Source organism: Lonchura striata, chromosome 1 (assembly GCF_050655825.1).
Source record: "Lonchura striata isolate lonStrDom1 chromosome 1, ASM5065582v1, whole genome shotgun sequence".
Classification (NCBI taxonomy): domain Eukaryota; kingdom Metazoa; phylum Chordata; class Aves; order Passeriformes; family Estrildidae; genus Lonchura; species Lonchura striata.
Window position 1 is genome coordinate 38,334,752 of NC_140703.1, and position 27,569 is coordinate 38,362,320.

At 37.5% G+C, this 27,569-nt stretch overlaps 1 protein-coding gene and 1 long non-coding RNA gene across 4 annotated transcripts in view; one reads left to right on the plus strand and one right to left on the minus strand.

Moving 5' to 3' along the window:
• The window catches only part of LOC146768642 (uncharacterized), a 36,196-nt gene extending 9,027 nt beyond the window's left edge, over positions 1-27,169 (minus strand). Inside the window, exon 1 of the long non-coding RNA XR_014953612.1 lies at positions 1,831-27,169. This is a non-coding gene — a long non-coding RNA (uncharacterized LOC146768642). The remainder of the gene's footprint in view (positions 1-1,830) is intronic.
• Positions 1-27,569, plus strand: part of TMEM135 (transmembrane protein 135) — a 158,201-nt gene that overhangs the window by 112,802 nt on the left and 17,830 nt on the right. For all 3 annotated transcript variants that reach the window (XM_085574659.1, XM_021545028.4, XM_085574660.1), the window contains one exon: positions 27,162-27,203. In XM_085574659.1, coding sequence (XP_085430785.1) covers positions 27,162-27,203 — 42 coding nt within the window. The remainder of the gene's footprint in view (positions 1-27,161; positions 27,204-27,569) is intronic.

The window sequence follows — 27,569 nt, forward strand, 5'->3', positions numbered from 1 at the left end:
ATAAACCTTACTGTGAATAAACCAGATCTGATTAATATAATAATAAACTCTAATTCAGATTCTGACTCTAATCTTACATTAATACCAAACCATGGTTCTCATCATCAGGTGAGACTCTGGTTCATTTTAATTGTAATAAAACCTTGGATTTCACTTACGATGTGAATAAGATAATTAAGAAGATAGATAACTTTATATTAATAAGATAAGTACATAGTAAGTGAGGAAAACTCTGAAAAAAATTTAAGTTAGAACAGTTATATTTGAGTATTTGCTGAAAGGAGTAAAATTGGTGCATTTTAGATTTTAGATTTAAGTCTGTTTTGTAAAATAAATGGGATACCTTATGTGTTTTAAATAGTAATTTTCTGATGGGCCAGAGTTTTTTTTTCTCTTTCAGTTTGAATGAAAACATAATTAATTTTTTTCAATGAGATATTACAGTAGTGTCTAGCCGAGGATCATACAAGTGTCAAAAATTCTGGCATGATTCCTCAAATGCACACTTTGAAGACAGAAGAAACGAGGAGGTGAATAACAGTGTGCACAGTTATTGATGAAGAATTAATTGTGTCAAGTCAATCTGGCTTCCCTCTGTGAAGATTAGAGGCTTCGTTGATTCAGAAGTAATAGAGGATATCATATATCTTCAGTAAATCTTGTGACAGGCTCTCATGTGATATTCTCATAGGAAAGGCTAGAAAGTACATTGTAGGAAAAAACCCTCCTACTTAAAACTGGCTGAAAAACCTGAGTACTGAATTTACCATCAGAGTGGAAGGGATAATACTGATTGCATCCACAGATTTAATATCAAGCTCTAAGTAATCATCCTGATCATTATTAAAGTTGTTGAACAATGAGACCAAACCTGTCTTCCAAGATGTCTGGCTTTTTCCACAATATGTCATTCAGAACAATTTGGCAAATTGGAAAACACTTGCAAAATATACAATGCAAAGTGATGGAAGGTTCTGCACTTTAGAAAAAAGAATCAATGGTACAGATGGAGAATTTGGAACCTCTTTGTGGGTCACAGCTCTTCATAGCAGTGCGTAGGAATTAGATGGCAACCTGACCATGAGTCACAGCACTGGGAGATGTGGAAACAGCAGCTGTCATTGTGTGTATGTGGCTGGTGGCTGGATGGACACAGCCAGAGGGTTGTCATCAATGGCTCTGTGTCCAGGTAGAGGCTGGTGATGGGAGGTGTCCGTCACAGCTCTGTCTTGGAACATAGCTCTGCTGGTGGTCTTCATCAAGTACAGACAGGGAGACTGAGTGCCCTTCCATCCCTGGAAGTGTTCCAGGCCAGGCTGGATGGGACTTTGAGCAACTTGGTCTAATTGAAAATGTCCCCTCCCATGGCAGTGAAGTTGGAACTAGATGATCTTTAAAGTCCCTTCCAGGCCAAAACATTCTCTGATTCTATGATGATATAAATAAGAGTACAGCATACAAAGTATGTGAAGTTACCACAGATCTCTCCTTGGTGTCAGTAATGTCAGCTGCAGTAGCAAAATTCATCTGTACATGGACACATTGTGCAGAGCCAGAGCAGAATGGAAGTGATCAGACATTTATAGACCATATTGTTTGAGAAACTTAAAATTACTTGAAATACTTTAGAAAGTTTTTAAGCTGCTAGAAATATTCTAGAAAGTTGTTAAGCTGCTAATAGTCTCTCATGTGTGCAGTACTTCTGTAATGAGGACAAGAATAAAGGACTCTTTTGGTAGGAAGCAAAAGAAATAATAGTCTAAAATTGCAGGGTCTAGACATGGGTTAGAAATAATTATATTTGAGAAACTTTCTAATATTAATACTCACCAAATAGTGAGGGATGGTTTGATGACCAGGGTTGACATAAAGGGTAGAGCTGCAGTTCTTGTTTTTGATGGAGAAGCGACTATTTGAAATTTCTTCTGTAATTTTATGTCATTATTCTATATAGCCTGTGGTCCAAGTTAAAGTGTGATTATGACCCTGTCTCTGAGAGTGCATGTTGATTCCAAGCACAGGAGAACTCAGGTGGCTGGCATTCATACATGGAGGCTAAATGGCTGGTGTTGAACTAACATGGAAATTTTGATATTACTATTGGATTTTTAAAAAATAGTGATTTCTGTTCCCTGCAAGAGCTGTTCCTGCATAAGGCATGAACCATCACTCCTAAAAGAGAATCTATTGGAAACACTGTTTTGTATCACCTAGTTGCCAAGGAACGATAGATTGTATTTAGTGGTAGAATTTCTGAGGAAGGACTGCTGCCAAAATAAATATGTCGCAGAAGCAACAAAGATCAGCTGTAGAGAGGAAGATGATGTGTTGAAGACAACTTTGATGTGCTGGAACACCTTTTTGGCTTCATGCAGTGTAAACACGTGCTAGCTGTCATAGGCTGGGTCTCTATACATGTTTGTATGCATTTCTTCCAGGAGTGCAAGGTCTCCTGAAGAAAGAAAAGATACATGATTGTAGCACAGGTCTTTATTTAGCAGCTGCTGTAGAAGGCTTTTGAAATCTTGAAATCTCATCAGTTGTGTGATGGAAGTACCAAGGAACTTCAGGTTTTACCAATTATTTATTTCCTGGTTTAGAATATCTTTTCTCCCTCTGTTGCTGCATGAAGAATTAACTAAAGAGATAACTGTCTGTAGCACTTGAGGAAAAAGTGAAGTCATAAAATGCTTGAAACCAGAATGTACAAATAAATAGAAAAACTTCTTTCTGAAATTCTGCTTCAAGTCCATTCTTCTAATTTTGTAAAGATCAGTTGATAAAATAAGAAAGTGATTTGATTTGTCCCTGTCCTTTAGAAAAGTTAAATGTTAGACACAGCTAAAAGGTAGCTATGTTGGGTTTTCAGCATGTGTCACTTTCCAGAGCTGACTTAATGAGACTGGAATTTAACTTATCCTCTGTTGTCACTCTGTAATAGAGACTGACAGGTTACTGATAATTTCTTGCTGATGCACCTCTTCTCACAGTGACAAATAAAGGGTAAGCCTTGTGCTGAAAGCAAAGCTTTCAAATCATTTGAGAGGTTTGGGGCTTTATTTGTGGCTTCTGATAAGAGTGTGAATGTTTTCACTGTACTGGGTGTGCTGTGAGTAGGTGACAGGGCAGTGTCAGTTTGACTTATATCAGCATGACCCACCCAAGCAGTTCTAGTCTAAAGAGTCATCCTAGAAATACAATGGAAATCATATTGAATAAAATGTAAAGCCATTGACTGCTCTAGACCACTATCAAGATGGTTTATTGGGTGTTATAAAGTGCTTGAGTATGTTTTAAGAAGCAATGAACATAAAGGGAAAGTGCAGGAATAAATTATTTTAGTTTCTTAACCAATATCCCTTCTTTTTTCTTTGGCAGTATAAGGAACATTTGCTTGCATTTTATGTTTGATAAGCTGAAGATGTGATCATTTACAGTAGGTTCACTGTTAATCTACTGTCAGTTGTCTTTGGGAAACATAGAGAACTTACCCAGGAGTTATTCTTGTGATTTATGAAAGCAGCCAGGTGGTTCTTTGTTGCTCAGCGCGTCTTTATTTCAGACACATTTGATTCACAGACAGCTACTGTTAATTTAAAAAATATAAAGGGCTAATTTTATGCATAATTCTGTGCATATCCCACTTTAAAGTGCCCTTGCAATCAAGTAGCATAGCAGCAATTAATAGAATGTTGAACGTGCCACCTGGTACTCAGAATTATAGATAACACTGTGACTGATATGCACATTGTGCTCACATGTATCTGTTGACAAGCAGTTATCTAGGTTTCACTGAGAGGCATTAAAGAAAAATGCAGCATTTTTCAGGAAAGAAAAAATGAATATAAAGTCAATTTTCTTTTAAATATTCTTAGTCTTATTAAATAAGGTACTCCAAAGTAGAAATGCCTGCACTTTCAGTTCCATTTCAATTCTAGTTTTAAAGAAGTCCTCTGACATTGGATCTGCACATGCATTTTAAGACTTTTATTTATATTACTATATTAATTTAATATAAAGTAAACAAGATTTTGGAAAATAACCAAAGCTATGATGGTATGTTTTAGGATCCAGGAACTATTTGGTTGACTGCCTTCTGCTAAATTAAATTTAAAATGTGCATTTCTGTTATTTGCCCTCTAATTGGTACCTCTCTATTCCTCCTTGTAAAGTACAACTTCAGCTGAAACTATTCTTTGACTTTGAGCAAAAATAGTTTGTATATAAATTCTGTATTTTGTGTATATGTGTATATATATTCAGAAGCCCTCTATTACTTGAAATAACTTAAGATTCCATGTTAAGGAAGATTTGGTGTTTTAAATTGTCAGAGCACCAAGATGAGATTTGCAAATACTTAAGTGCGTGGTCTTGTTTTTTCCAGCCTTTTCTTCTCTCTTCTATAGATTATACATAAAGAAGTCATTTATTTAGAGGGGCTTTTCAGGAAATTGGAAATGTTAAATTCTTAATTCTGTACAGGATATCCTAACCTATGTCCATTAGATCAGTCCTGGAGGTTTCCTTTCCCCAAATGAGATGGTCTCCTAGGCTTGTGATTTTTCTGTAATTTATGTTATTTGCAAAAGCAGGGAATGAAGAAAAAGTCCACACACCCTTTAGCATTTCAGAAAGTGTCCAATAATGTAGAGATAAAATCAGTTCAGGTCTGAAGGGCTTTAAGATGTGTGCAGTGTAGGATAATTTCTCACTTCCACAAGTGCTCCTTGGCACACTGTGTGCCGCTAGTCTGCTGGTAAACCTCAGGGTGCTATTTACACATAGCTCTTACTCTGCCAACTGGGTAGAGTGAACTTTTGGAAAATTTCTCTTTCAGTAGCCATCTGCTCTGTAATAGCCTTTATTTTTTTTTTCACTTTGCTGGAAATGATTACCTGGCATACTTGCCATTCATCTCAAGAACCCAACACCTTCCCTGTTCTGCTTAGTATCTCTTCTCCTGTGCTTTGCTCTTTTCATCTTATGTCAGATCTAATTTGGTGCAGATATCTTGTTTTAGGTGTCTTGGTAGGTAGAAGATATATAACCTCATCTGCTTTTTTATATTGAAAAGGTTTTCCAGAAATCTCTTTACCTAAGAGTTTTCGAGTTACATTACTTTAAAATGTGCACTCAAATGTCCTTTTTGAGTTGCAATTTTCATGTCATTTATTTAGTGCTGTGTGAGAATTACAGGTTTAAAGATAAAGACAGGTAAAGGAAAAAGAAAGTTTAATAAACTATATCTGTAGTTTAGTGCCATTGCATGATAGTGCTTCAAAAGGCATTGCCACTTAATGTCCATTTAAGGTTTCTAAAGACCTAATAGTAAATTCCCTTTTCTTTTTAAACATCAGGTGTTGTAGTTCTACAATGACACTTTCTGATTTTTAAGAACTTTTTTGATATTGAGTATGCTAGCAACTAAAAATAAAAGTAATGGGAAGAGAAATAATAATTTTAGTTTTCTTTTTAGTTAAAGCATTCATTGCTGTTATTTGTTCAAATAATAAATAAGCACTTTTTTAGATAATATTGATAAAAAATTATTGAAGTGGAATATTGCCTGAATTATTTTGCCTGGTGTTTTAAAAGTAACACTTGGGAATTGGATGTTGAATCTAATATAATCTCAGGTGGTTTCTGATGAGGATGTTTAACAAAGAGGAAGAAGTTGCTTAATTTTCGCAATCAAGTAAGTTGGTAGTTGATGGTGAGTACGTTGGTTCCCCCCAGCTTGGGCAAGACTCAGTAAAACAAAATATTCATTGTTTTCTTTGCATAACTGTGTAATGAATATTTCCTAAGTAACACCCTATAAAACCTCAGGCATTCTTGGATATATAGAGGGAAGAATTGTTTGCATTGTGTATAGTATTTCTGTAACTAGGTAATTGTGTCTCCTTTATACTAGCTGCCAGAGTTGCTCAAGGTGGTACATTAGACATGAAATGGAGCTGTAAGGATCAAATTGAGCCTAATTTGAGAAAGACTAAAGGGGAGGCAGGGCTGCAAACTCAGTCTTTCCAGAGTCAGTGAGGTGGCAGGTGGGAAGCAGAGCTACTCTGGTCCTCAGCCTTGTGGCACCCACCTGTGAAGGGAAGGTCAGGGACCCCCAAGGAGTCTGGAGCTCCTGGTGCTCCAAAGGCCTCACAAGTTACAGCTTTGGGAATCTGTAATGCTCATTAAGAAAATATGCCCTGAGCCCTGAGCCTGGAAAATGCTGATGGTCTCCACCATATGTGAAGGACAAGGGATAGGGGTTTTCTCTTGAGCAGAATAACAGGAAATTTCTTTAGATCGTTATACTTTTTTTTTTTTTTTCATTTGTTTTAAAATGTGATGTCAGATGGCTCCTGGCTGTGCAAGGTTAGAGAGTTATTCGAGCTCTCTGAGCACTGGCAGTTGTAGTTACTGTCATTTGTGTATGACTGTCTGTCTATGTCTGACTTGCATAAACATGGTTGAGACAGAATTCAGGAAGAATGCTCAAGGACTAGCTGTCTCTCTTGCTACATTTAGTTTATTCAGTAATTAAATCAAGCTTTTCTGGGGTTAAGGATTTTATAAGAGTAACATTGTTTGATACAGCATGAACTGTTTATCTCACAAAATGTTTAAATTTAGGCCTAAATTAAGATCTAAGAGATGATTTTTTTTTTTCTAAAAATTCGTATTTTCTAAAAAAAATTTGTATTTTCTCTAAAATATTTGTATTTTTTTCTAAAATTTGGGGTTTTTTTTTCAGTTTGCAGAATAGGTAGAATAAGGTAAGTGAACAACTTGAATAAAATTCAGTGCTTAAAGCTGAGCATTGAGCAAGCTAAATGCATGTTCAAATGTTACACAGATTCTTCCAAGGTTATGAGCATACATAGAAATCATTGTACTGGAACTGAGAAGCACTGGTGAAACATGCCAAAACATAAATCAAGGACTTGATCAGGATTTCAGGTCTGTCACACAATGCTTACCCCAGCTGGAGACCTGGCAGCAGAGTGCAAATCATGGGTGACTGATCTCCCCCCACCTCCATCTTCCTGCCCCGCAGGAGGTCTCATTCCTTCATTGAGTTCGAGTCCCAGTGCTAGAAGGTACTTGCAGAAAAATCCCTCCTGGTCTTCTGGGAAACCACTGCTTGTGAGCCCTTGCTCTGTACTTGCAAGGTGGGACTGTGGCTGGGGTGCCTGTTAGAGCCAGGTCTGCATCACAGGCCTTCTGTACTGACCTGCCTTCCTTCCCCTGAGCCAAGGACATAGCTCCCTGCTCTCCTATCTCTGCAGAGTCTTGTAAGATGGAAAAATGATAGCTTGTGTAGTTGGGGGCAGGGGGACCTATGTCAAACTTACTGTTTTGTTAAGGTCAATTCTGCTAATAAAGAAACATTTGCCCTGTTCCTTGGAGGAAGATGCTCAAGTGGTGCCTTCTAAATGGCAGAGTATGGCACTTAGAGTGTGCAGTGTGTCTTGTGAAGGTGCAAACCAACCCCCACGCATCTGCTGTAGTCACAAGAAACAGAAGAATCTTTGTATGAGGCCCTGTCATGTGTAAACCAGTCTGATAATGGTTGGGTGTATGGCTGGTCATGAACCTGGGATATACATCTATGATACATTTTGATGTAGCATCTATTCAGATGTGACAGAGCTGGTTCCTGAGTAGTCTGTGGTATGAAGGTTCTGAATCCTTCTTTGGGGAATGAAAGATAAGGAATTTCCCTTTCCATCTTTGAAGCAATCAGGAGAAAACATGTAATTTATTTAAAGCCTGACTGCTGTAGGTTGAGGAAGCCGTGTAGAAGCCTTGCTGCAGGGCTACCTGATCCCTTTTGGGGGTGGGAAATTGCTCAGTATTGAAGAAGTGAGTGTTGTCAGTGGTGATGATCTGAGTGGAGGTCAGTGCTCTGCTAGGCTCAACTGGAGTTCTCCACGAGCAGCTGTGGTCTGTGGCACACAGACCGTGTGCATGTCCTGCTGTGGTCTCTGCCGGTGGCTTGGTTGGCAAATACCCAGCAGTGCTAGTGCTGCATGTGTGTGGTTGGAGATTGCAGAGCAGGCGCTGTTCTGGAGCATTTAAATAAGTTGCTTGGGCTTCAAAGCTGCTTGAAAAGCAGAGGGTGAAATTAATGTGTTAGTGGATGCCAGTGGAAAGATGCAGCATAAGTAAATTTAAGTGTTGTTGACATGCTTGTAGAAGATACCAGATTTTAGATAAATTCCCTGTTCTTCCACCAAACACTATTTTTTTAAACGATAAAGTCTATGACAGTGTTTCTTTAAATACAATGTTTGACTGGTGGTTGTCAGGCAGCATGGGATTTTAATGGTTTAATATGGATACTTATCACACAGTAAAAGGTGACATTATGTGGGTTTTGGTCTCAGAAAATTAAATACTCTATGTAGCAGATTTACCTTTGAAATACCAGTAATACAGAAGAATACAATATTCTCTTAATGCTTACTAGGACTTCAGAATTGTTTCCTGAGTAAAAATCAGTTATAATTGGGAACTATGAATTTAAAATAAACATTTAAGCTAGTGTACTTATAAGACACATAATTAGAGGTGTGCTATGACTTTACAAGATTGAATTGGATGGAATGTTAATTTTGGATTACATTTAGGAACTCATGTAGTGTTAAATAAGCCTGAGGTGCTGTGAAGATGATTGAAGCACTATACAGATGTTCATATTATTGGAAATACTATTTTATGACAAGAAAATGTCTTACAGAAGGTAGTAGCTTGATATTTTGATTTCTTTAGCAATTGATGGCATGACTCAGTTTCTCAGCTCTTTTCTTCCTTATCAGATTTTTTCTGGCTTCAGCAGAGTTCTGGCTACACTTTGCACATAGCTAATTTTACTGAGGGAGAGCTGCTTTTTTTTTTCTCTGTAGGGCATGATGAAAAAAAGACTTTTGATCTGTTTATGAGACTGTATAAAACCAGTGCCTTCTGACTTTATATCTGCTCATCCAGTTGTAATAATAGTTTTACTGACGTGGTCTGCTATTTTAAGTGGAAGAGGCAGGTGGATGTCAGCAATACACACCCAGCAGTAGATGTGTAAGAACAGTATTGTCTGACACTACCCCATGATTTTATTGCAAAAGTGGATGTAATTTATTGTTTGAGGAAAAGAAAGCAGCAAAACATTATTTTGAAGGTGAGCCAATTCATATATTCTTGGACATTACACAGACCACCCAGATGTGAAGCCACGTTTTCTGTCTCTTAAATCTAAATAGATTCAACTGAGCACTGAGCTGCCTGCTGAGGCCAGCAGAATGCTTAGGGAAGGAAAATCCACCTTTTAATTTCCCTTTCTTTTTGCATCTTCTGTCGTGAAAGGCTTCACAGTAAGTAAGTCTGATGAGTTTTTGGAATAAAGAATAAGATTTGCTTATCAGAAGTGTGGTTCCTGGCTGAGAATTAAGTTTGCTTACTCTAGGTAATGGGTATGATTCTGCACTACAGTCTCCTTCCAGCCACAGTCTGTGTTGCCACAGTGTGGACACAGCATCTAACAAATTGTATCCCTCAGTACAGGTACCTCTACTAGAGGACAAGAACAGAAAAAAAAAAGTATGTGTGAAAATTTATATGTGTATCATTGGTGACTTTGTTTCATAAAGGAATTTGACAAAATTTAATGAAATTCCATGCCTTTCTGGCATGCCCTGTCAAATGATAGGGTGACCCACCAGATGTTCTCCAGTTTAAAAAGCACCATTTAAAAAAAATCAAAGGGGAAAAAAAGGTAGGTTTCTCTGATATTGGGAATCTCATTTAAGAATGAGAAAAATGTGAATATCCCAAATTGTAATGTTTTACTGTTTCATTCTGCTCTTACCTGCAAATGAAATATGGTCTTCATAATGTTTGCTTTTATGTTGTGATGACTGCAGTCACTGACAGGCTCTTTCTTAGCTAACCTTGAGAAAAATCCTTTATCCAAATGATACCAAAGAACCAGCATCCAATAGCAAATTTTCCATTGTTATATTTTCTAAAATTTTATTGAGACCCATCTTAGAGAAATGAGTCCGTTTTTGCCAGTAAAGTCAATAATTCTTTTGGTATACATAATTGTTGTGCAAGCTGGTGCAATATTTTCATTTTTCAGCTGACACTGGGGTCTGAGGAGTAATTTATAATGTACATTATATTTAATTTATATAGACATCCACAGTGAGATTTTTACATGAATCTATTATGGAGTGTGGGTTTTCTTCGTAAAGCACTTACAGCTCAAGTAATCACAATTCATTGAAGCATTGATTAAGGCAACCTGTGGCAGACAAACTATGGCACTTCCTTCTGGCTTCATATAATTTTTTGGTGTTTCCTTGAATGTTTTGCAAAAAGAGGAAACACTGCAGCTGTGGTATATCTGCTTGGAAAAATGACTCATGTAAATTTTAAAACTGCTCATTTAATGAGATTTTACGTAATGAATGGTGTGATTTTCAAAATCATTGTGGATTTAAATTTGAGCTACTTTATACTGACAGAATGGGGCAGTCTGAGGGCAAAAAAGGGTGAAAAAAGTGATATATGAGAATCTCAATTTCAAAATATAATGGATTTAAATTAATATGCTACTTTTGAAATTCATATTGTGAACATATGTTAATAGAAACTTCCCACAAAAACAGATGACGAGATGTGAAAAAGATAAGAGTCGGCGAAGGTTTGATTTTCTTCAGTGTATCTTTTCCAGGTTAGCCTTTTAACAGACATAATTACTGTCAGGGGAGATAACTGTAAGTCCTCATGTATTAGTCAAGTGAAATCCTGACTGTGTTTCACCTGGTTTTTAAAGGATGCTACCCACAGCACTCCCTTGTGTTTCTGCCAGTCTCTTTCCTAAGGAAGCTTTGAACCCTAGAGGCAGTTTTGGTCATATTTGTAAAAGCATAAAGGTCCCAAAGATGCAGAAAATTCTGTTTTTTTCATAACAATAAGCAGTTGTGCAGACAAGACAGGTGTGCTGGTGATCACATGCTCCTGGATGAACTCAATCCTTTGTAGACCTCAGAGAAGCACGTGAGGGTGTTGCACTCATGGAATATGCTTGCTCTGCACATTTTCCAGGAATCAGGCTTTGTGAATTCATTTGCTCCTGGAAGAAATAGTTGCTTTAACTGTTCATGAGAAAAACAAAATTGATTTAGCCTAACAGGTTTTAAACAACTTTGCCACTGTCCTGTTGAAGTTGAATGGGGATGATCAAAAAAACCTCTTGTCTAATAAATAATAAAGAGCATTTAAAAGTCTGGTATTTTTCTTGTCTCTAAAAGGGTAACTGTTTATGTGCACTCTTCTCAGTATAGATTAGTTTTTAAAAACTATTAATAATGAAAAAAGGAAAACTACATTTTTGAAAAAAATATGACCAAACAAAAAAAACCCTGGAAGGCAGAGAAGTTTATCAAGTTATGGTTTGATGTGCTGGCAAGTTAGATAACGTAGCAATAAAAATGTTTACTGTGTGCAGATACTCAAAATCTGAGTTGTGTAAGACATGGCTTCGATGTTTCAGAACAAAAAGTTGATGAATACTGTTTGACAAGAAGCTCAACATGTCCTGGCAATGGGCCCTTACAGCCCAGAAATCCAACCATCCAAAGCAGCGTGGGCAGCAGGGCCAGGGAGGGATTGTGCCCCTCCACTCTGCTCTGGTGAGACCCCACCTGCAGGGCTTGTCCAGCTCTGGGGACCCAGCAGAGGAAAGATGTGAACCTGTTGGAGAGACTCCAGAGAGGAGTCATGGAGATGATCAGAGAGCTGGAGTGCCTCTCCTGTGAAGACAGGCTGAGAGAGATGGGGTTGTTCAGCCTGGAGAAGAGAAGGCTCCAGGGTGAGCTTATATAAGCATCTTCCTGGGACTTCTTACAAGGGCGTATAATGATAGGGCAAGGGGGAGTGGCTTTACACTGAAAAAGGATGGATTTAGTTAGATAGAAGGAAGAAATTCTTTATTATGAGGCACTGGCACAGGTTTCCTAGACAAGCTGTGGCTGCCCCATCTCTGGAAATGTTCAAGGCCAGGTTGAATGGGGCTCTCGGCATGGTTTAGTGGAAGGTGTCCCTGCCTATAATAGAAGAGTATGAACTAGATAAGCTATAAGGTACCTTCGGATACAAATAATTCCTTAATTTTATGATTGTTAATTTTTAGTTTAAATTAATTTAGGACACAATTTCAGTGTAACTTTTAAAGTTGTTACTCTTTGTAACAACGCAAATTCTGTATTGGTAGAACAACAAGAAAAAAAGCACATACAAACCTCAAAAAACAAACCGGATAATATGAGTGTCTGGTGAGAGAGTCTGAATCCTCTAGGAGGGCAAGATAAATCTCACAAGGTAAAAGATGCCTTTTCTCCATGGCCTCTCTTTCTGGCTTGAATATACAAGGAGAAAACACCAGGAGATTTATACATGCACTGCTCTTCTGTGGAAACTTCTCCTGGCAAACCAGTAGGTTTAATGAAGAGGTGCAGCATTACTCTTTATTTGACACCACCACTACACAGCCTCTTGCATCTTCACGAGCCTTCCATGTGAGGAAAGGTGTTCTGCAGCCCCTGTTACCCATTTGCAAGGCATAAGAAGGTCTGGAACTGAGTTCAGATCAAACTGTATCAATTTATCAAGAGAGAGCTAAAATGTATGTCACCAAGGGCTCTGTGGAGCCTCTGTGACTTGACCATGTAAATATTCTGAAGTTTCAAGGCACATGCTGTTTTGTCAAGGTGGTAGCTACATTATTCATTAGTTGTCTGGACATCAGTGTGGCTTGCTTCTATCAAGAAGTCTTAATTCTGGAATATTTACCCTTATAATAGGAATACACAACATTTTGGAGGAAAACCTTCCAAAGAACATTCATTTAATCATGTAATTCTGTGCACATTATAAACTTAACACCAAAAAAACCAATATGGAAACTTCTTCGGAAACACTGTTGAAGACACTAACACTATTCCTTGTGCAGATTGCTTGTAATCAACTTTCCTTTGCTCCTTATATATTAATCTTTCTTGCATGTGTTTTCTTATGGCCCATTGGGATGGGTCATGAATCCAAAAATGAGAAAAGAATTAATGAAGTACTCTTACTGGGATTTGACATGAGTAAGACAGGCATTGATTACTTTGTCCTTTCAAACTGCCAGTTTTAGACACATCTGCATGTTCTGCAAGATGTGGCCCTTAAAGAGGACATGGCTCTGGGGCATTAAGACCTTACCATTACTAGTAGGATTAGCAATATGGCTAAAATGTTCTTCCTAATGGAGTCCAAAGTGATATTCCAGACTGTAGTATGACTCCCAAAACCCTCTTGGCTGCATTTCCCAGGTCAATTTTTTGCAAGCATATTACAAAACGCATTAATCTCTGAATGCCATATTATGTTGTTTTGCAAGCTAACAATGCACATGTATTCTGAAATATATTTATAAAAGTAGTTATACTTAAAATATAAAACAAATAAGTGAATATAAAAAATCTCAAAACATCCTAAATCCTCAGGCTCCACCCTTTGCTCCTTCATAGATAGATCAACAGTATAAAATTGTTGTTTTTCTCTAGAGCAAAAGTTCACAGCTGTATTCAAAAGTATGCTGATGAAAAGTGATTCATAAGGTGAAGTAATCATTTTTATCCAGTGCATTGGCAGACTCCAGCCAAATTACACCATAAAAGAAATATTATATTTGACAGCAAACTGTTAGCGATGTGAAATTTGAGAATGAAAACTATCTGAAGACTTACTTATGACTGTGCTGCTCTCTGATGGCGCCGTGTTTTTCTTGCCCAATTGTGGTCAGTGTGTGTTTTTCACATCTTTGTGAATTTAAGCTTTAGATAAATTTCTAACCTTCTTCTGTTGTGAAGTAATTTGCATTTGTTTGGTTTAGACATAATTGTAGGTTATTACATCTAATTTGTCTGCTACAAATTGTTTACTACTTAGAATTCTTACAATGAAATATAAAAGTAATTAAACTTGTGAAGTTTTGGGCTACCTAACAGGTGTTTAAATTACATCCATTTTGTGTGTTGACTTTTTGTTTGAAAAAAGCATGTGTGATCCACGAAACTGCTATGTACTTAATGCTAGATGACTTAAAACTGTAACAAATGATTACAGGGACTTAACGGAATGGGATAAACCTCTTTATTCCCTTTGGCATGAGTGACTGGGGAGCAAAAGGTTGTGACCCACAGGGTCAAGAATACTGTGTGGAGTGTTTGAGCGTAGTAGATTTATCAGACAATCCTATTCAGGCTCTGCTTTTCCACTGAAGCTGTCCTGATGCTCTGCAATTAGTAGACACTAGTTACCAGGGATGTTAATGATGTTAATATTCCTTCTGGGCTTTGTTTGTTTTGTTGTTTGTATAGAGTACTGACTGGGGCTTCTGAGTGTGGAATTCACTTGCAAATGAATTATTTTTTATCACTAGGATGTGTTCCAGCTGTTTTGCTTTGGGTTGTTTTTCTCTGGGAAATCATGGTTTCAGATAGCAGTCAGAGTAGCAAACTTTGAGAAGTTATAAGCAGTTCTCCTTAATAAATATTTCTTCTTAGGTTGAGGGAATTTAGTTTCCTCTCTGTCACAAACTTTATTTCTATTTTTATTATCCTGTTATTAAAAAAATTATTAACCTGTTACTTTTTAGGAATTAAATTAAGCATTTATCAAGGATTTATAAGAACCTATTGAATAAAGTTAGAAGTGAGGATGTCACTACATCTGTATATTCTAGGAAACCCGTGGGATATTTTACAAAAGAATGTGCCCTTGCTTAAGCTTCTCATTCAGGAATTAAACCCCTATTGATACATGAAAACAGACTCCTATTCATATGTTCCATATGATTTGTAGTATCCTAATCCTTGCCATGAATCCTTTCCTTATTCTCAGCATCATAGACTGAAACACATCAATTCAAAACATGACTTCTTCATATTTTTTTTTAAATGTCAGCTCTTAGTTGAATACAGTGCTAATCATCTTTTCACAAGTGCTGGCAGTTTCCTAAATTCTGTTGAAGAGTAATTTACTTTCAGTTATTTAAAAACTTGTCCTCTTTGCATATGGTAAAATTTACCATGAATCTGCACATTCATGCAACTATGTAATTTCATAAACTTTCCATTTCTTCCACTTTTACTAGCGCTTATACTTTTCTCCTTCAACTTCAATCAGTCTACTTTAGGTGAAACATGTAAAATACTGTTGTTTTTTAAAAATGCTGTATTTCTAGTAGCCAGTGTAAAATAATTAATTTAATTAAGCTTTAGCAAGTAATGGGTAGAATGAAAGACCATGCAGCTGTTACGTACTGCCTGGTTTACTTACTTGTTAATAACTTACTTGACTTCAATATATTTTTCTTGAACTGTGGTTGCCATACAAAAGTAAAACTTTTGCTGTAGTTTCTTGCTGGATTACAAATAAAATTCTGAAACCATAATGATCTTTTCCACAGCTGGCTAGTTTTCATAACTTTATTATAAACAATTAAAATTATATAGGTCCAAGAATTAACATCTGCCATATGAAGTTAGGAACCCTGTTTGCATAACGTTGATGAGTATATTAAAGTAGTAAAAAAACCACCAAGAACATGCCACTAGAACTTGGATTCATCTCTACCTAAAAACTGCAAATTAAAAATTAAGCAGCCTTGTCTAATCTGCTTTCATGGCTTTGCAGTGTCCAGAGCAGTCCATGAGTCAGCATCAGGTGCAGTTAGAAAAAAGACACGTTCTGGCTTGGGAAGAGATAGATGGGGGAATGTAATCCCCTGAAGAAAACAGTCCAAATTTCCTGGCTATTAGTCTAACCTTTTTCACTGGAAAGCTGTCAGAGCTGGAGGAACAGTTCATGGTGCAAATCTTTTGTCTTCTTTTGTTTTGCTGATTTTCTTCCTTTCCTGTTAAGATGGGGAGTATTAGCAGGTCAAGTGGGCCAAAAATTTCCTTTGCATACTACACTCTTTCTTTACTTTGCCATATTTGGTTTGGTGCTTCTGTTGGAATTAAGGAGATATGTCATCAACAGTCCCTGTTTATTTATTCTTACTAAACCTTTATAAAGGGAACACATCTTAGAAGCAAGACAGAAACAAAAAATCTCTCCTGAAGCACTCTGTACAAGAGAACTCACAGGAAAAAGGGAGAAGGATGGCCAGCTTCACTGGATGGGTACAGGCACAGCCCACAGTTTCATACCGAGTCCTTGGTCTACCAGTCACACTTGACATTGTTTCTTACAAAATACTGACCTTGAAAAAAGTGCCTGGCACAGACCAGTAGAACAGTTAATTCCAGTTGGCTGCACATTTGTATCAAACACTGAAGTAGTGGCAGATGTGCTTTCTGGCCTTCCTGCAGCTGTCTCACAGTTGTGTTCCACAGCCAAGCCAGTTGTGTCGCTTCTCCAGATGTGGATTTTGTCCGTGCGGATTTATTTACCTGGCTGTGCCTCTTCTTTGGGCTGATAACTGACTAGCACTGTTTTTCTTCATGAAGTTAAGTCCAAAACTGACCTTTAGTTTTGGATAACAAACACAATGCAACACCTTCCATTCCCAGGCCTGCTGGGATTGCAGCCACGTGAAGGTTTGTTTGCAAAACCATTTTTATATGGCTTTATAGTTTCAACAACAGCAAAGTGCGTTGAGCTTGCTGGCTAAATGTAAAATGAGGGCAAGATTAGTTTTATTTTTGGCAGACAAATGGTTACATTTGTGACTTGAACATTAAAAGTGCATGAAAATTCCAATATGAAACAGGCAAATTCAAGTTAAGTTAAAAGTTAAAATCTGATTTTCTGGCTCTTGTTTACTATTTTTTGATGGTTTTTTTTCTACTGAAGGAACCAAGGGTTGACCATGGGCTGATATTTTCTGTTTTTTCATTCACTGCAGGGATACTTTGTTATTAAGGACAAAGAAACTTTCAGAACAGCTTTGGAGAATCTCCACTTTCCATTCCCCCCTTAATAAGGTTATGCCATTGGATTAAACTTTGGATACGTGAGGACATTTATGTTAAGTGTTGGCTGTATTTTTCAGTCTTTTAATGTAGAATAAGACAACTTGAAGTCATGAGAGGTTGTCTTATTTTCTCCCCATTCATGTCAAATGTCTGACTTTCATTTTTGTTTAAAGTCTTCAGTAATGGAGAGTCCATGCCATCCTTAAGCAATCTATTCTTAGCCATTTTTGTATAAGAGTTTTGCAGAGCCTAATTGAATTTATCTTGATACAGTTTTGGTCCATTCCTTCTTCTCTCATCCACAAACATGACGGAAACAAATTATTTGCTTTACTTTGTAGCAAACTTTAGTAGCAAAGACTTAATCACATACTGCTATTTTTTTCTCCCCCTTGTTTCCCTCTACCCTATTCTCCTTTGTGATGCACAAGAGAATTTATTTCAGCTGATAAAGCTTGATAAATACAACAGAGCAAGACAACTCAGTGTTTTGCAAGTTGTAGCCTTTCTTTTGCATCCCAAATCAGCTTTTGCTTTTTAATGCTTCACAGTTCTTATTCTGTATTTGTGTAGTTGCTTGTTTATATGTATGTACATATAATGCACATGCAGTTGATAATAACATCCTGGGTTTTTTTTCTGAGCCAATCTCTTCCACTTCATAAAATCATAGAATCGCAAAATGGTTGGGGGTTGAAAAGAGCCTTAAAGATCATCTAGTTCCTGCCTCCCTGCCATAGGCAAGGCCACTTTCCTCTAAACCAGGTTGCTCTATCACCACTCTCACTACTGAAATTACTGAGTAGCAGACATCCAGAATTGGTCCTTGTGAATACCACTTGGACTGTCCTTCCAGTTTTTCAGGAAGGCATTGACAACTGTTCTCTCACTGCCCTTGTCTAACCAGTTTTGTATTCATTCTAGATATCTTCCATTAGATTATGTTTCTGTGGTTGTTGTTGTAAGAAAATGTCACATGCTTTAGGTCCAAAACTTGAATTAAGTCAACAGCATATGACACATACTGCTTTGCATTCCTAGTCACAAAATGTGACCCAGTGTTACAAGGATTTTTTTTATAAGTGTGTATTCATTCTTAGTCATGTCCTCATGATTGTCTTCCAGGTGTTTACAGGGTCTGTTTATGTACAACCTTCCTCCTTAGGAAGCCAGTTGAACTGCAGTTTTGTCTAATTCCTCCTTTCCCAGACAATACCATAGCTAGTGTTCAGCACTGTCTTTTCTAAAAATAGCTAAACATCCCACAGTTATGTAGCTTTCTCACTACTGAGTTCACTTTGGTGACTCACAATCAGTCTGTACCTGGCTTTCTCTAGGAATGCCAGGAAAGTTCAGATTATGCTACATACTTTGTAGCTGACAAAAGCAGATGTGGTATTTTTGCAAAGTGAAATAATTGCGGGAGGTTCTACTGATCTAAAGTATACCAACAGCATTTAACTTCCCAGCAATAATTTTTGGTAGACTATTTTCATAAATACCATGTTCTTGCTTCAATTAGTTAACTGCAGCAAGTATTCAGTGTAACATAATTAATTTGATTTTGCTTTGTATTTTTGATGAAATCTTGTGTTTTATCTAGATGATTATATACATTCTTGATATGGAGTTAATTCTTTCTTAAAAATTGTTTTTTTCAAAAACTCAAAATTGGAAGCAATTCCAGATGTTCAGAAGCCACATTTGCGTGATTATTAGGAGAAGAAAGAACAGGCATTGTCCATCACAGAAGTGACACATCCTCCCTCGGACTGTGACCTGTAGGCCTGGGCTTTGTGTCAGGTCACTCCAGTTCTCATGACCAGTCTCTTAAGGTGGCCTTTTTGGTTTTTTTGGTTATGCAACTTTTTATTCCAAATACTGCACCTGGATGTGCAGCACTAAAAATATGATCTAATTGACCAGCACTGTATTAATTTAAAACAAAACTGTTACGTTAGAGTAAAATGTGGTCTCTTGCTGAAGTACAGGCCAGCAAGGGAGTTACTTAAGAGTGGATTTCTGTGATTGCACTGAAATTTGGTTTTCAAAATAGTGTTTTCTTGAGGCTGTGCACAAACACTTTATTCACTTTATTCTGTTCTTCCAGAACAGATTTTACATTTTAATGTCATTTCAAGACTTCCTATGGTACTTACAAGCATCAGAGGCAAATACCACAGTGTTTATCTTGGAGATGTGGGTATGAACTCTAGGTTAGTGGGTAAATCTGAAAGGGGCAGTCATCACCACAAAGAAGTAGAAATTAAATTTCAACAAACTTTGCAACATAGTAATTTAGTTTGTGTGTAACAACCAGCTGATGTTGTCCTAATGCTTATGGCTAAATACTTGTAATGGTCTCGATGGTTTTGGCAACATTCTGCAATATACAGAATTAAAAATGTTTTCTGAACAACTGAGTGAAGATCTCAAGTCAATGTACTAAAAATAACTCACTGATCTTCACTCTCTATCCTAGTTCAGCAATGGCCTGGACACATTCAGAATGATTCCTAATTTCTTTAAAATATTTTTATAGCTTTTAATTTCATTATAAATTTATCCTGATCATATATGTTATTAAAGGTCAGAGATGGGATTAATAAATGTAAAAATATAAATGGATTTTCTTTTAATCACATTTTTCACAAATAGAAACAAAGCAAACAGCCAAACCTTTCCCTCAAATCCAATTATTGGATCATTTGGGAAAAATCAAATGTTGTATCCATTTCTCTTGAATGCTTGAATTAATCAATCAATGAGAGAGGTTTAGCTCACTGAAATTCTGAATCATTTGCAAAGAGCATGAAATATGTTTACAAAACATAATTTCAGCAAATTTAGCCTCTTATTTTTTCTTTTTTTCTCTTTTTTTTTTTTCCATTTGCAAAGGGCCATAAGAAAAAGCCAGACGAAAATCTGGCAGTAGATAAATTTGGCACAAGTCTCCTTCTAAGATAGAATCACTGCAGGTGCCAGTATTATTTAATAATGAGCAAAACCTGTTGTGGGTTTAAGGATTATTTGTTTTGTAGTCTTGCAACAGCATGTCCCTTCAGTGAGTGACTCATTGTTCTCAAACAATGCGACGGCATCAGTGCAGCCCTGGCTCCAGAGGTGGACGTGGCTTTGTACACGTGTCGAGGTCCATTTCTCTGTGTCATCGTGCCTCTTGAGACAATTTGACTTCCCATCTCCATGTCTCCAGGGGTTTTTTCCATTTCCTATTTTTGTTCTGTGCCTGATTTGGAGAGAATGTTTGGGTTTTGCTTTAACAGAAGGTTGCTGTATTTTGTTAAAACACTTGTAAGGAAAAGGTCAAAATTGAAAAGTGGAAAAATTACATAATTTCACAAAATTCAACAAATCAATTGAAATAAGCAGATAAATCCTTCAGTGTTTAGTCAGCTTTTTTAATTGCTTGGAGAACTGTATTCAGCTCTGAAGTCCTCAGCATAGGAAAGACATGTACCTCCTGGAGCAGGTTCAGAGGAGGCCATGAAGATAATCAGAGGGCTGCAACACCTTTCCTGTGACAAGCTGAGTTGGGGTTGCTCAGCCTGGAGAAGAGAGGGCTCCTGGGAGACCTTAGAACACCTTCCAATACCTAAAGGGGATTTATAAGAAAGGTGAGGACAGGATTTTTATAGAACCTGGGCAAGAGGTTAATGGTTTTAAACAACAGGGAAATATTTAATTGTTTCAAACTAAAAGGGTAGATTTAGACTGCATATAAGAAAGAAATGTTTTATTATAAGGGTGGTGAGACATTGGCAGAAGTTTCCCAGGGAGGTGGTAGATGTCCCATTGCTGAAAACATTCAAAGCCAGGCTGGATGGGGCTATGAGCAGCCTGATCCAGAGGATGGTGTCCCTGCCTTCGGCAGGGGTGTTGGACTAGAGGATCTTTAAAGGTCCCTTCCCCCATAATGTTCTATGGTTCTATGTTGGCTTCTTCTATTAGCTGTGTGAGGCAGGGGTTTGATGAAGGATTTTGAGATGGGAATGTGGCCACCTGAATGATTCAGTTGTTGCTCCTGAGCCCACAGCACAGCATTGATGGTACAAAAAGATACCGAACGTTGCGTCCAGATAAAATAACAAAATTGCTTTTGTTGTTTACAAGATCTTTTAAGAGAAATTCCACCTACTGAAATTGCAGTTACTTGCATGTTTCAGAAAGTGCTAATCTCTGAAGAAATGAGAGTGTTGTAAGTAACAGGATAATTAACATAAGTAGAAATCTGATTTCAATTTGACAGTTACACAGAAAACATGATTAACAATCAGGTGTGAAGTTGATTGATAGCAACTTTGGTTTAGAACTCTGAATCCAGTATTGTAATTTAACTTCAATATAAATAGCTTTATTTTTAATTGTTTTGCAGTGTCACATTCTTCACAGAATTGCAGAATTTTTGTTCTAAAATGTAATTCCCTGGATTTACATGAGAGCTTAATGGGACCATAGGCCACTGTTGACTACATGGTTTGTCATTTCCGTGCACCTTTTCTTTCCAAGTATTGGAAATTATGCATTCAACTAGGGTCAAGAAGAAAATAATTTACTTCCTCCGTAGTGCTAATCTCACCCTTCTCTTTGAATGTTGTCCCTATTTATGGTTCCTTTGTTCATTTACTTTTTTATAAAATATGATTTTATATTCACTTCATGTAATGATGCAAAACCATGGCTTTTTCAAAAGATTATTTTATACTTCAGGCACAACTAAAAGACATGCTATGGATACATTCTTTAGTGTTTTAGTTAAACACACAAGTTTTCTATCTGATTTGGAGGCACAAGTTATGAGACTTTTGTCTGAATTTTGATCGTGGTTACATTTGCACATTTAAAAGTTTGAAGTATAATTTTTATAAAGTACAACTCCTCTGATTTCAGTTGTTTTTAATGTGATTTCTGACATGTTTTCCAAAAGCTGCATGTTGTCCATGGGGTAGGAGATTAGATTTTTTGCTTATAATTATACCTTATATTTTTTTTCACAGTTCTGGCTTGAATAGGTAAGACCTGTGTTTAAAAATAGAAAGAAAATATATGTTTAATCTATAAAAGCAGAAATTCACAGGAGAGTCTGGGTATGAATAATTTTTTTTCCCATAAATTTACATCTGGATTTCCTCAGTGCAATTTTTCTTAAGAAAGAGAAATGAGCTTTCAAGAATAACAGAGGGACAGCTGGGGGGAAATGTGGAAGAGCAGCTCAGCTTGTAACAAGAAAGGGCAAAAGAGAAGATGGAAAAAGAAAAAGAGAAATAGATGCAGAAGACATCGCAGAAAAATGGCACCTGTTGCTGTTGGCTTTTAACGCTGAGGAGAGGATGAGGAATTAATCATTTAAGATCATGGAGTCCAGTTGAAAAACAGGAGAGAGATATAGTAACTTCTCTAAGCAACTTTAAACAGAAAATTGTATTATCCTCTTGCATAGGTCACAAAATACCCTAGATAGCCTTTAATTCCTATAAGCAAGGGATTTAATAGCAAGAGGTATAGCTGGCATGTTCAGACACAGTCACATTTCATCACTATGATCCTCCCTTCTCCATAAAGAAGACACCTTAACATGGAAACACAATCCCCCCGACCAGTCTTCACAGGCAGAGGTGCTGCAGTAAAATGCTAACACATGTCCTGTGCTTGAAGTGCTTCCTTCCCATGTGGCCATAATGAGAGCTCTGCATGTAGGAGTTTCTAATTTACTCTTACCCTGAAGGATACCATAAGCACTGTGGGGATGTTGTTAAACATGGCATGTTGTTACTACTGTGAGCTGCTTCCTGCTTACCAGTTCCATGGGTGAAAAGTGACGTTCCCTCAGAAGGTTTCTTGTGCAGTGTATGTTTATTGGTCACAGAGGAAATCTTGAGAAGAGCTATGACAAGACATACTAATAAAAAACCCCAAAACAGGCATACTAATAAAACAACCCAAAATACAATTGCTGGCATCCAGGCTTGCAGTTCAGTGTGGGAAATGCTTCCCGCAGGATGGAGGGAGAGTACAGTTAACTCATGTACAGCACCTCTTTACATATACAAACATAATTACAGTTAGTTCATGTCTTGTTGGAAATATAGTTTGTATCAAGCCTTGGCTCTATTCCACTTTTGCTGTTTCCTTTACGAAAAAATAAATGTGTGTGGCCGTAAGTTAAATTTATAAATATGCACGATTAAAATCAACCATATTTCTCATGTGCCAGAATAGTCCCAGCAGGGGAATTTTGAGAACCCAAATTTATTGCTTTGGCTCCTTGATTCTTCTGCTCCTTTGGCTCCAAGCATGTCTCTGGCCAAGCACAAGCTGGAACAGAGTAGAGCATTTCTGCTGTGTGATCAGGTACGTGGTGCCAGAAGGGACAGCTGGCAAAGTCACTGGTGCCCTTGGCTTTGTACCAGGGACAGTCCCCATCTGATGGGAAAATGCAGCCAAATTATGTACCATTTAAATTGCTGCTTGCTGGGCAAAAAACAGTGTTGACCTCTTGCAGAAGGGATTTGGTCCCTGGGACATTCAGGGTGGTGGGAAAATAGAGCAGTAGAATGTTCTGGTTTGGAAGGAACCTTAATGACTGTCACAGGCTGGGACACCTTCCACTAAAAGAGACTGTTCAAAGACCTGTCCAAGCTGGGCTTGAATGCTGCTAGGGATGGGGCATCCACAGCTTGTCTGGGAAACCTGTACCTCATCACTCTCACAGTGAAGAGTTTCTTCCTAATATCTAATCTAAACTTGCTTTCTCAGTTTAAAGCCTGTCCTCCTTGTCCTATCACTGCATGCCCTCGCAGAAGGGTAGGTGAGCTACACCAGGTTCCTCTGATGCCATACAACTGTTACCCCAGCTTTGCAAGTTGAATAGTGCCCTAAAAAAAACCCCTTACAGTTCACTAGATTTTTCCTCTCAGGGGTGTCTGCAGTGCTGGGCACATGTATTGTATTGTACTAGGCTCATTTGAAGCTTGAGTAGCTCGTGGGGGTCAGCAGAGTGCAGGCTTTTTCACCCCTTGAGCAATGAAGCATTGAGTAAAAGTTATTATAACCAATTAGTGGTGGCATTATTATTACCAATTAGTGGCTGTATGAAGCAAATCATTACTCTTAGTTCAGTTATTAGCAGCCAGGTGTTCATGAAAAGTGCCATGTGCAGCCAGTGTTGTACCTCAGCAGCCGGTGTCGAGGCCAGTCACTGAATTTGTGATGTCTCTGCAAGGGGGTGGACACAGCACACCTCCCCCCACTCCCCTCCCCCCAAAAAAAGTATTTGTAGTCAGTGTGTAGGGCTTTTTTGGTTGCTGCCAGTGTTGTGTACCTAGTGAATGAATAAAAATGGTCACTTCAATCTCTAGACCAGCATTCTGAAACCTTAAATATAGTGAGTTCATGATCCATGATGTAAAGCAAAAAATTAGAATTACAATTTTGTTGTTGGTTGCCTCTTCATTTGTTAGAGTAAAATGGTCATGCCAGAGAAGGGGAATTACAGTACAAATTGCTCTTGACTGCAAGTATTGTTTGTCTAGGGCTCCTGTTTATAAAACCCTTAATAAACACTATTTTTGCACACCCATTAGTTTTGCAGAATGGCTTTACAGAAGACAATTTAGACAGCAAGCAACATTAATAAAATTTTATTTAAGAGCTTAATTGAACTTTTTACTTTTTAAAAATTAAATAGGAAATTAAGGGGGGAAAAAAAATTCTAATTGTGTCTTCAGCATCACTTCCTTACTGAACTACATATTTAACTTTGATGTATTTTTCAGGGAGATTCACAGCTGTAGCTCCAAATACACATAAAAACAAAAAAAAAAAAAAAGAAAAGTAAGCATAATTAATAAAATTCCAATACACTAAATAACTTTCTGCATAGAATTGAAATTTTTTGTGTAATTAGAATAGGCATTAGAAGTATTTTTTGTTTCCTAGAGGAAAAAAAGTAGGGGGTTGGAGTGCTGTTTTCTCTTTGCATGATTCAGGTGTCTTGTGATTTTCAGTATTAGTGAAGAAAGGATTTGAGGTCAGTTTAAAGGAAATGAATTGTAGGTTAGCATCCATCAGGGTGCTTCGAGCACAGCTGGGCAGGGACATCTGGTGGTGCAGTAAAGGAATCACTGAACACTTGCAACTGGAAGTGCAGTTGCATTGGAATGATTAAGGAGAAAACATAATTATGGTCATACTATGATTATTTTTCTGTTCTGATATTATTCTAGAGACACGTGCATGTTTAGATTGCAGTTTGTGTATGGTTTTAATTTACTGGAAAAGTAGAAACTAAAGCTCTATTCATGAGCTGACAGCTTGCAGGCATAATGTGTTGGACACCTTTCACTCAAAGAGCATTTAACCTACAGTCAGCTGGAGGCTTAAAATCAAACTTAGGAAACTGGACTGTGGTACTGTGGATGGAGTGGGATATATGTTAAACCTGTGCATTTGGACTCTGACTTCTATCAGTGATTCACTGTGATCTCTGGGTTAAACTGATTGGAGTTGTTTCAGTCCATAATTTTTGTTTTCAACCCATCTTTGAGTCCATCGTTCTGTAAAAGTGCTGTGATAGTGTTTCAGCTTCTGAATTGTATGTATGGGTAAGGACTCATAAATTAAATTACTGTATATCTTTGGTTTCAAAGTTCTATGTTAATTAAAGATACAATGAGCAATTTTAATTTTACATATTTACCTTAAACTCCTATACATCATAAATATGTGACCCATATTTTAAATGCAGTCATTTTAAAAGACAAACTCATTGCAATGATTTTTTTGGTGCTGTGTGTAACTGTGCACATGCTGACAATACCAAGTCCTTGGAAACATGTGTTGAAGGTTGTAACCTTGGGAAGAACTTCCCAGGAGAGTTTAGTGCTGTGATGTCTTACCAGCTCTGCACCAGGCACTCCCCTGCCAGGACCAAGCAAGACATTCTTCATTTGTGAACATCTTTGATCTTGATATGTTTTTCCTGCTGTTTGTGTGTTTCCAGCCATTGGTAGTACATGTTGATCATGCAGGGAGCCTTCTGGGAGATGGTGTCACCTGCTCTTGAAGGGTGTGGGCACAGCATTTCCAGGGACGATGTGGTCTCTGCAGCTGGAAGGCAAAGGGTTGTCATCAGCTGCTTCTGTTTACAAGGCTTTTGCAACTGCTGTCCTGCCTTCCCTTAGTGTAGGTGTGCTCTTGAAATGGTGGTGTTGATAAGTTATTGGTTTATACTTTGTGTACTGTGTCAAGAATGCATTTTTACCATCATGTATTCCCCATGCAATTCTACAAAAAGAAAAGGGGAGAAAACACAAATATCTCCTCCTATGCTATCAATATAGTTTTTCAGGAGGGATCAGTAGCAGCTGCAAGCTTCAGCTCCTTTTATTGTATCCTGGACAGATAAAAGTCAGTAACCCAATTCTTTCATAGCGAAATACAGGCTCCTTGCTGTGTTCATTCTTCACAAAAGGAACCCTATAGTTGGTAAGAACAGATATATATATTATATATGTACATATACATTATATATGTACATATTATATGTGTACATACTATCAAGCTCAGAATCTGAGCAACTACTGACTATATAATTGAAAAACTGGGACTTTCAGATTAAGAGTCTTTTTAAAGTAAGAAGCTGCAGAGATCAGCACTTTCCAAAGTGCAATAATTTGTCTCAAAGTCAGAGAAACTATTCCCTGCAGCTTTTCACAAGAAGGGTGGGTGTTCATTGAGATCCAACTCTCCTTTCTCTCCTTGCAGTAAAAACTTCTGTTTTGTTAAACTCATCATGACTACTTTTCCACAAAGCAGCAGTTCTTTATCATCTCACATTGTTATCCTAGTGGTTCTGTTACCATCCTTGAAAAATTTCTCCACTTTTGGTTTGGGTAAAAAAGCGAAGTACTGGCATTTGATGCTATGTCCTTTGTTTCAGAGATGTCCCAAGGCTGTGGTGACAACTGGGAATCGAGGATAACCACGGAGTTGTTGCAAACGTGCTGTTAATGAAAAGCTGGTGTTCCTCCACAGCCCTTCTATGCCACATTTAATCTGTAACACTTTTATTGCCAGCAGCCCATTATAGAGAAATCTTTTGGTTTTGTCTTTCAGGTGCAAAGATGGCTTGAAAGGATTTACATACTCTGCACTAAAGTAAGTAAAGTTTCTGTGACTAAGTAAGACAGGATTTTGAGGAATCATGCACAGTGGCAGCTGCATTTTAAGAAAAGGTTATTCCTAAGAAAAATCATGGTGCTCTAAAATGTGCCCAACTTTTGGGTATAGAACATATTTTGAAGAAGGCATAATCATAGAATCATTTGGTTGGAAAAGACTTCTAAGATCATCCAACCTGTAACCTAACACTGCCAGGTCCACAACTAAGCCACGTTCCCAGGTGCCACATCTACATGTCTTTTAAATACTTCAGGGAAGGTGTCTCCACTACTTACTTCCTGGGCAGCTTGTTCCAATACTTGACAATTGTTTCAGTGAAGAAATTTTTCTAATATCCAATCT